Source organism: Danio rerio, chromosome 20 (genome assembly GCF_052040795.2).
Source record: "Danio rerio strain M-AB ecotype USA chromosome 20, GRCz13ab, whole genome shotgun sequence".
NCBI classification, from domain to species: domain Eukaryota; kingdom Metazoa; phylum Chordata; class Actinopteri; order Cypriniformes; family Danionidae; genus Danio; species Danio rerio.
In genome coordinates this window covers 14,832,845-14,843,453 of record NC_141040.1, presented here as the reverse complement: position 1 = coordinate 14,843,453, position 10,609 = coordinate 14,832,845, and the positions used below count along the sequence as shown (strand labels likewise).

Genomic DNA, 10,609 nt, shown 5'->3' with positions numbered 1-10,609 from the left:
CCATGGTAACAGTATCAACAACTGCAGGAACCGTAGTCTCTCTCAACAGTTAAAAGGCTGAAGGTTTTACTCTCAAGACACATTTTGACACCAGAAACAAAGGAAATGGCATCTAATTTACAGGCACAACACGAAACGCAGAGCGGGGTTTACACGTTTTCCAGCCGTCCGCGTGCAGTTCCCAACCGCCCCAAATACAGACAGGCTGATCCGTCACTGTGAGTCTCACACCACATCTCACTTCAGCTTAACGTTACATGTTGCCGATTTAAATAGTCTAAATATATTACAGGCAACTCATAGGTGCATACAAATGCTTTCAAATCATAATTTGTCGGGATTTTTTACCTCAATTTAACGTACTGTAGTAATAATAACTGCAAAAGTAATGTGGTCTTATTTGGACTATAACGTTAATAGAAAATCATGAAAATGATTTTGAACGTGACTGAATTATTATTATTGCGAATCAGCGACGAGCTTAATGGCAGTTTTCACATCTTTTGTATTAAAGTGCTACATTAATAAATACATGTCACATTTGTTTGAAGGAGCACAGTAATATAAATGAGATTTTTTTTACAATGTATTTATTGTTTCTATAATGTACTTTGTCCTCACAATGATGCAGAAATGAAGAGCAGAGCAGTTATGGAAACATCATGTATGACCGACGTGTTGTCAGAGGAAATACATATGCTCAACATATCATTCCCATTGTGAGTATTAATGAACAGATAATAGACGTCCCTCTTATACTATTAAACACAGATACATAGTCCAAAAGTGAGCTTTTGTGTCCCTGAAGAAAATTTAAAGGGGTAGTTCTTCCAAAAAAAAGTGATTTCTGTCATAGTTTAACTAGTTTAAAACCTGTTTGACTTTCTTCTGTTAAACACAAAATAAGATATTTTGAATAAAGGTGAAAACCTGTTAGCATTGACTTCCATATCATCTTACGGAGTCAATGATTACAGGTTTTCAGCTTTCTTTAAAATATCTTCTTTTAAACACATTAAGGTTAATAATGAGAAAAAGGGGTGACAAAATGCTGAGTATACTGTATTTAAATTTTTCGGTGAAATGTCCCTTTACATAAAAAGGTTTCCTTGTTCTTTTTATTTTATTAGTAATTTTCCCCCTAAAGAACCCTTATTCACAATAAAGAACCTTAAGCTGAATAAAAAAACATGGAATGTGAAACATTCTTCCTGAAACCACTGACGCCAATACATTATTAGTGCAGAGAATAAAACAAAGATGAAAAAGCTCATTATTTTTACTAACCATAACACAACACATGCTTACATACAGTCGACTATTAAAAATACATTTGTTTAACAGACATCTCAACCGGACCCAGTGGAGTTCTTCAGACAGCAGCAGCAGGAGGCCAGAAGAAGAGCAATGTCCCGAAGACGGCTGAAGGAGCAGTTTAATTCAAAAACACCAGACCCACTAGAGGGCAGAAAGAACATAGACGTGCAAACAGGTACTCTAGGCTGCATCTAAAATCACACACATTCTCTTCAATTGCTGCATTTTTTTTTTGTGACTGCTAAAATTGTGCTTTAGCTGTGTATAATCTGGACATACTACATTTGTCATGTTGGCATTCTCACATGACCTACCTACAGTCACAAAAACAATGTAGTATTAAATCCAAGTAAACAAAATTTAGTTTAACAAATGCAGGAATTCAGAAGCACACTACAAAATTAGATTAATTGGGAATAAAAAATAAGTTGAATTTAACAAAGAACAACGAAACATTAGAATTAAATAAAACCCAACAGAAATGTGACACCATCATCAATTGGATGGATTCAGATTAGCCGGCCCGGATTTTTTCATTAAATTATCAGCTCATTGTAAACTTGCTGCATTTAAGATTGTTGATTGTCAATGATATTCACTGCCTGATTGAGGCAAAAATTAAAGTCCACATGAAATAAGAATTTAAAATGCTTCTTTTGCTAGAAAATGTTGTTAGTCTTGAGGTGAATAATTAATTCAGTGCAAGTTATTCCACTTAAATAAACTGTTTGTTTTGGTAGTCCATAATAATATTCTGACCATATGCTTCCACTCTGGAATGGCATTCCTTATCTGATGTCTGTTTGAAAGATTGGGTGAAATATGCTTTGCCACGCCCCTCCAACCATATGTTTGCTGCAAGTGAAAGATGAGAGGAAGAGTACATTTGGAAATACGTCATCGTTCTGAAATAAAAGTCTGCAGCAATTAACGGTTCATGCAGACTTTAAAATGGGTCACACTGAATGAGTTGCTGTATGTCATTCAAATAGAACTACATTTTGAAACCTCACAGAAAAAAGCTGAAACCACATGGGCTTGTGAGTCTTGTGACACTTAGGAATCTAGCATCCTAGGTTTGTCCTCACTTTTATTTATAACATATTGACGTCACTGGCTTTGTAATCTAAGTGTGAGTACTGTCATCTCTTGTTTACATGTTTATTATATATATTATGTTGTATATTGTTTATAGACGATCCCTCCCATTTATTATTTTTTTGGTTATTTCATTATTATTATTATTATTATCATTATTGTATTGTTTTTTGCATCAATGTTAAAATATCTTATAAATGTTAAACTAAATATTATAAATAATTGGTCACACACCAGACAAGAAGCACTGCATGTGCCATGCCATATAAACAATTATTTTAACATGGCATTTTCGATGGATGTACATGCAGTGCTTTGCATCTGTCCATGACAATGCTTAGATCTAAACGTCTTTTCGTCTCATTTTTTGGGTGGTAGAACAACTAAATAAATGCTTTGATATTTATTTTTTTTGTTTTGATTTTTAGTGTTACACTGACAGTATTTCACTATTCGTGCCATTAAAGGGGCCTCATAAAAATGTAAGATACAACAGCAAACTTTCACTGTAAAATTTTTCACTGGCTCTTACTGATGTCTATTTAGAGTTGTATCTGGAAGAGCTCAGCGATCGTATAGAGGAGGTCAGCGTGGAATGCCAAACAGACTTCTTTCTGGACAAACCGGCAACTCCACTCTTTATCCCAGCCAAAAGTGGACGAGATGTGGCCACACAGATAGAAGAGGGAGAGGTGCGCAATACACAGAAAACAAAATTCACTCATATGGCATGATGTGTAATTTTCAGTTTTATCATTTTTGTGTGTGTGTATATTTGCATCAAGCTTTGTCTTGTTACACACAGTGTGGATTATTTTTCTAATTATTTAAAAGCCTGTTTTCAGGTATGCCTTCCTTTATACAATTTGAGTCATGCAGATAATGAATTCTAAATGAAATGTTATAGCATTACACTTGCATTTGTTGGTCTTGTGTGCAGCTGTTTGACTTTGACCTGGAGGTGAAGCCCATGCTGCAGGTGTTGGTGGGGAAGACGATCGAGCAGGCACTGCTGGAGGTGATGGAGGAGGAGGAGCTGGACAGTCTGAGGGCGCAGAAGAAGGCATTCAAGGAGATTCGAGACGCTGAGCTGGTGGAGGTGCAGAGGCTTGAAGAGAGGGAACGGCGCCTCCGTGTGGAGAAGGTGAGAATGACAATCTATTTATTAATTTTTTTTTTTTTACTAATGATAAATTCAAGTACAAATATATGGACTTAATCAAGTAGCAAAAGCAAGTCCATGTTAAAGTTTCTGAGTGCAGCCGAAGACAATCAAGGTGATGCTGTAGTATTAATGGGCTGCACTGCAATTATTTTTCAGCACTTCCAGTGAAAGGATGATTTTGGACTTTCATAAGGTTCGGTTTACAGCATTGGTAATTTAATTTAATGTATATGTATTTATTTAAATAAACTGAAGCAGTCATTTAGATGTTCAATCATGAAAAGAGGCACTTGTTAGTCCTAAAGTCACACTTTCTGGGTGCAAATGATTTGCAAACAACAAATGGTACTAATATCCACTTACATATGTTGTAATAAAAATGTTAATATTCATGCCTGATCGCTGACAGTCAGACAGTGAATAATCTTTAATTAATTGTTCCATTATTGGTGTCTGGGATGTAGCAGAGACTGTAGTGTACGTCATGATTTTGTATAATTGTATAATTTATTATATATAATACATGTGTGTAATGCCTGCTTGTTATCAAACTATTTTATAACTGTAACAAGAGGCAATTCAATCATAACTTAACGTTAAAACAGTTATCATAACATTATTTATTAATATGTGGATCATTTAGGATTCTCAGAAGCTACAGTATAGAAATTAAAAATGTAAAACAGGAAATGCGTTGGGGCCGTTGTTTTTGTTTATATCCATCAAAATGGTCTATAGATAATATATAATACAATATAGCCTATGTTTAAACATTAATTTATGATTGAATTGCCTTTTGTTACAGTTATTAAACTGTATGATAACAAGCAGGAAATATTCATGGGCCAGTGACATGACCACATTAAAAGGGTCTTTAAGTGATACAGAATCATACATAGAAACCAAAGTCTTTTGTTACATAAATATTTAAATCTATATATAATTTGTATCATCCACACATATATTTTATATCTAAATATACATAAAAATGTTTTCAAATATAGGCATGCATGTGTGTATTTACATATACACAGTACACACACTTAAATTATTCATTTCTGCCCAGCACTAGTTTTTTTGTGGTTGTTTTCAGATCTAGTAGTGAGCATTAATGTGAACAATCATCGTTAATTGCCTTTTCGTTTTTTCAGTACACTTTAAAAAGTTTATTCGTATAAACATCTTTTTAACAGTTAAAATATTATTGTGTTTGCAAAATAAAAAAAACGGTTTAAACAATAATATAATAATAATTAAAATACTAATGAAATAAAATAATTATAAAGAAAATATTTAGTTAAAGAAAAAAATAAAGTATTTGGGAAAAATAATGAATTAAAAGGAAAACTATCTAAGCTTTAATACACAATAAAAAAATTGAAAAAGTCTAAAATGGAATAAATATTTAAATAAAATATATGACCAATATAACTTATAGAAGTTATGAAATAACAAATATAAATGATTATGTTTAAATACAAATCTGACTAATAATTCTTCTTGTTTTTGTATGTTTCCTCAATGCAGGAGAACCGAATAAAGCAGCAGAAGGCAATGTTGGAGAAAGAAAAGGAAACAGCAGATAAAATCGCTGCGAGGGCATTTGCTCAGCAGTATTTGTCTGACTTGTTGCCTTCGGTCTACTCCAGTCTGAGGGATTGTGGCTACTTCTATGACCCTGTGCAGAGAGGCAAGTTTCCAAACTCATTTCTTTAAAAAAAATGAACAAATTTTATGTCAGTCTAGTCTAGTGAATAAGAGTTCATTACCTCTGCTTCAGATATAGAGACCGGATTCCTCCCTTGGCTGATGGAAGAAGTCGGCAATACTTTAGAAAAGAGATACGTAGCAAGAATGGTGCTTGACAGTGAGTGATGCTTTTCAAACTTCAAGTTACATTGAAATAGTTCTTTAAAAAGTACAAACACACTGATACATATTTAAAATATATGAACATATTTTTAACAGTATTTGAATTGTACTTCCACAGTGCTCATTCAAGATGTCACTAACCAAAGATCTGAAGCCTTTCACATGAAAGAATAAACAGTGGTTTCCCATTACAGGTAAACAGGATCACTTTAATTATTAAAATAGGCAGGAAATCAAAAATGTACAATGTTTATTTTACTACCCTATTAGTCTAGAGGTGAATAATTAATCCATGCAAGTTAATCTATTGAAATAAATGGCTTGCTTAAGTCATATTGAATTTGAGCACAAAAACAAAACCCCAATCACTATTTAATATTTCATTTTAGTTGGAAATATGTCGTCATACTGAGATAAATCTGCCGCAAATTCAGGTTCAGCCAGACTTTAATAAATTATGCTGTTAACTATGCTTCCATTCAATGATGTGAATTAGATGTATGTGAAGTCTGTTGTTGAAATTTTCCCTTTTATTCGGGCGATGTTTTTTTTCAGCAGCAGGGGATTATGTTTCTTTTAATAATAATTATAACAATAATAAAAATAATAATAATAATAATAACAATATTAATAATAATAACAACAACAACAACAACTAAAAAGTTAAATACCTAAGCTAAAAACAGCAGACAAAGGTTGTTTCTCAATTTGTGTTTTTGTCTGTACTTGCGTTCTTGTGTCCTCATGAAATGTCATCAACTGTCGCCAAAGTACTACTGTTCCAATTCAAAGTTCACATTTTGCCAAGTACAGAGACAATTCCTGACATGTACTTGCTCTGCTCCTTTTACCATATCAATAGGTGATTTGTGCAAACTTGCGAAACACAGATATCCCAGAATGCAGTGCAGACCAACCAAAGAAAGCTAATGGCGGAGGAGAAAACCCGCACAGTTTTCAAAATACTCCACTGTTGTGTTACAAAATAACGTTTTAGAAGTTTTTCAGGGGAGAATGTAGTTGTTTGTTACCAGGTCTATTATTTTGGCAGTGTTATTTTGTTACATTTTATAATTGTCTTGAATTATGTTACAGTGTTGTAGGATGTTTGTCTTTACCAAATTGCCTAACGTTATATTTATTTCTTATTGTTTACGTCTTGTGCTTTGTACTTGTATAAAATCCATTGTAGTTTTTTTAAATCTAATAATCGAAGACACAAGTCTCTGTATAATAACACATTTAACTTTACATTTATATGAATTTGTTTACATTTTCTTAATCCCAAAATATAGATATTTAATATCAATATAATATTAATTATAAGGCTGTGCTTTATATAATTTAATCATTTTATTGTAAATGTACAGTGAAACTGGTGAATCCATGGAGAGGTATTGACGTTATAAAGTACACTGCTGTTTAATTTGAAAAAGTATCCGTGTTCTCGCGTCCTCTGTAGTTCAATCTTCCAAGTCTGAACTCAGCTTTGAGAAAGTCTTTGTTTGTTTGTTTTTATTTCATTTGGACATTGTTTTAAAATTATTGTTTAGTTTTGTTAACAGAATATATATTTATTTCACAAACAAATTTGCAGCATTTGAGAAATAACATAAGGATGCTTGTTCATTCCTAAATTGATCATAAAATTGCAAAAAAAAAATAAAAATAATACATTTTATCTTGAGATCAGTATCAGCCAGATCAGCCTTTTATTAATTTAAACTGCAGTTTATAGGGGTTCATAACCTACTAAGTTCAATTCAATTCATCTTTATTTCTATGGATGTAGATTGTGTCAAAGCAGCTAGAAGTTCTAATAAACTGAAATTGCGTCAGTTCAGTTTTCAGAGTTAAGTTCAGGGTAGTTTAAGTCACAGAAGAAGTTGTAGTTCATTTTAAATCACTGTAGTTTATGTCACCGAAGATCCTGTTTGTAAGTGTACAAACTCTTCTCTCATAACAATTATTAGGTGAATAATACATAGAAATGCTTATATATATTTCAAGTAATGTTTTTGAGTTGATGCCTTAACCCTTTTTGTCTTTTTTATTTCAGGCCATACAACAGAAACAGAAGAAAGCATCAGGAAATGTTCATTTATATTATTATGAATATACAATTCATATAGTATTTTAATAATAACGTTCTGGAAAAAAGCGGCACTTCAAAAACAATACTGTGGGAGGCGCTGCAGTGCAGAGTTTGAAAACATTGTCCATCATCAGTCACATTATTTCAGTAAAATCAGGTGGACGCTGTATGGAAAACGTACTTTTAACTTTAAATAATATATGAGGTATGTCAAAGTGTAAATGAAGTATTTTATATATATATATATATATATATATATATATATATATATATATATATATATATATATATATATATATATATATATATATATATATATATATGTGTGTGTGTGTGTGTGTGTGTGTGTGTGTGTGTGTGTGTGTGTGTGTGTGTGTGTGTGTGTATCGGTAATATAAATGTATCCTCCCTCCAAACGTGCTTTATCTGTCCTCAAAACAGTACTGTACAACTATAAATATATGGCATTTGTTCTTATTACGACTTTATAAACTTTATATGATAGTTTCTAATAATAAACAGCGTTTTAGTGAGGTATTGCCGCCTACATTACCTGTCTCGATCCCTTTTACCAACCACCATGACGTGGACTGTTGGACAGTTCCGCTCCAGCTTCATTCACCTCGCCTTTATAAGGCTCTATTTTAATCCCGCTCTTCCATTGGTCGGCTCTCACCTCCGGCCACGCCCGCTAGGTACTCGAGAGTTTCACTTCCTCCGGTGGTGGCGCAGCAGCTCTAGTGGCAACACAAACAGAAACGGATGTGTTGATGTTAATATGTAGTTAAGGAAAGACCTCACTTTCTTATTCAGAGCTCAGTGGACGTAAATATCTGAATGACCTAATGGTTATCGCACGAGGTTTCATTACAAAATAAACACGGCATAAAAACTGGATGTACTGTACTCGAAGAGCTTATGGACAAAAGCTTCATAAATAATAGTTTCTATAGGTCTCACGTGCTCATAAGCAATTATTACGTTTAATAATTCAACAGTTTGCGGTAGTCGTCTGAATTAAAGTTCTGACAAAGGCTTTCATGTTGTTTTCATTCGTGAAGTTAGCCAGCACATGTACAGTAATGACTGCAATAATGAGTCTGTTTATGGAAATCACTGATCAAATGACATTTTTATAACATAACTAACAGGTTTATTTAGCAATTTATGTAAAGTGTGTTCATGACTATACTATTAAAAGTGGGGACAGTTACAACACTTTTTGCATTTCCCTAAGTTTCTCTGTTTTCTGTTTTTGGAAATTTTAATATAATAAACCCACATCTTTTAAAACCCACCCATGTTTACATATGATATATGCACAATTTAGCCATTAACTGCCTGCTAGACCAAACGATTAATCATATTTTGACTGATTGTATTTTATTGAGTGAACCTAACTAAGAGTAACTAACTAAACCTGATATAGCCACCATCTGATTGAAGTATGTTATTCCAAAAGATCCACTAGTTGTCACTAACTCAATCAACAGCTTTCGTCACAACATTGCATTGAAGTCAAAAACAAGGATATCACTCTTGACATGTGAACTGTTTTTAGTTATAATAAGAAAGGTAAGCATTTTTTGACATATTACTCTTTTAGAGCCCTAACTTTACAAAGTTATATTACTTGGTGGCATGAAAAATATTTAGTTTGTTGGTAATATTTTTTTCAAAAACATGCTCAACCAAGTGGTTGATTTGTGACTTTATGGTAAATATAGAAAAGCAAAAGTAATGTTTTTATATCATTAATTTCTGCAGTCATAATGGACTGTTTGCTAAAAAATATGACTTATAATATAAAAGACAAAGTCAAATGTAGCAACTGAGCACGAGCAGGGGGACAGTTGAAACCATAGGCACGGTTGCAACCATAGGCACGGTTGCAACATTAATTAAAATGTATCCTGATCCTTTCTCTGTAGTTTTTTTTAGATAACACATGAAACGAGAGTAAATTTGTGCTTAAACTGAGTGTAGAAATACAAAACTCTCTGTGTTGATTTTTGTTTAGTTGCTGTTCAATTTCACAATGTTTAATTTATAAAGCTGAATCTTATCTGTATTGTTATAATCACACACTCACACACATACCCAACTTGTAAACAGGATGAAGCTGTGTAGATTAAAACTGTCTAATAAGTACTCCCCTTTAAAAAGAACAGAAGATCTGCATTTTACCCAAAAGGCACATTTATTACAATTTACCTAAAGCATAAAATTCCAAAAGGCGAAGCAGTAGCGCATAAGGTATAATGCTGTCGCCTCACAGCAAGAAGGTTGCTGGTTCGAGCCTCGGCTAGGTCAGTTGGCATTTCTGTGAGGAGTTTGCATGTTCTCCACGCGTTTACGTGCGGGTTTCCTTCATGTACTCCGGTTTCCCACACAGTCCAAAGATATGCGGTACAGGTGAACTGGGTAGGCTAAATTGTTTGTAGTGTGTATGGATGTTTCCCAGAAATGGGTTGCAGCTGGTAGGGCATCTGCTGCATAAAACATATGCTGGATAAGTTGGCGGTTCATTCCACTGTGGTGACCCCCAGTTATTAAAGGGACTAGGCCGAAAAGAAAATTAATGAATGAATAAAATTCCAAAAGTTTAGAATTCTGACTTCTTATAATGCATTGTTTTTCCCAGAAATGGGTTGTGGCTGGAAGGGCATCTGCTGCGTAAAAACGTGCTGGATAAGTTGGCGGTTCATTCTGCTGTGGCGACCCCGGATTAATAAAGGGACTAATCCGACAAGAAAATGAATGAATGTACATTTTTACAGCAGTTTATTTCAGTGGATGTTTTCATCCTGAACATAAAAAGGGTAGTAAATTTGCCCAGAGTGTATCGTTGAGTAAAAAAAAAAAATCCAAGCATTTTCTCAAAATATGTCAAAATAGAATTTGTCACCAACAATCATTCTGTTAGCTAAACCGGAAAAGGTTATTGCCAAATAAAGACTCAAAATCCCCCCAGAAAACATCCTCGACAGTACATAAGGGTTAAGATGTGTTTTAATCCCCAAATTTTCCTGTGTAAGAGATGGATCTCACAATATCACTTG

At 33.5% G+C, this 10,609-nt stretch overlaps 2 protein-coding genes across 2 annotated transcripts in view; both read left to right on the top strand.

Annotated features, from left to right (window-relative positions):
• LOC137488715 (uncharacterized) overlaps positions 1-10,609 on the top strand; it is a 731,364-nt gene that overhangs the window by 294,441 nt on the left and 426,314 nt on the right. The gene's annotated exons all lie outside the window — the stretch shown is intronic.
• On the top strand, positions 14-8,084 carry rsph3 (radial spoke head 3). The gene is given in 9 exon segments (NM_001089395.3): positions 14-218; positions 632-719; positions 1,345-1,492; positions 2,962-3,107; positions 3,356-3,559; positions 5,108-5,270; positions 5,361-5,447; positions 5,571-5,646; positions 7,512-8,084. Coding segments are annotated over 8 exon segments (1,005 nt in total). The 5' UTR covers positions 14-105; the 3' UTR covers positions 5,627-5,646; positions 7,512-8,084.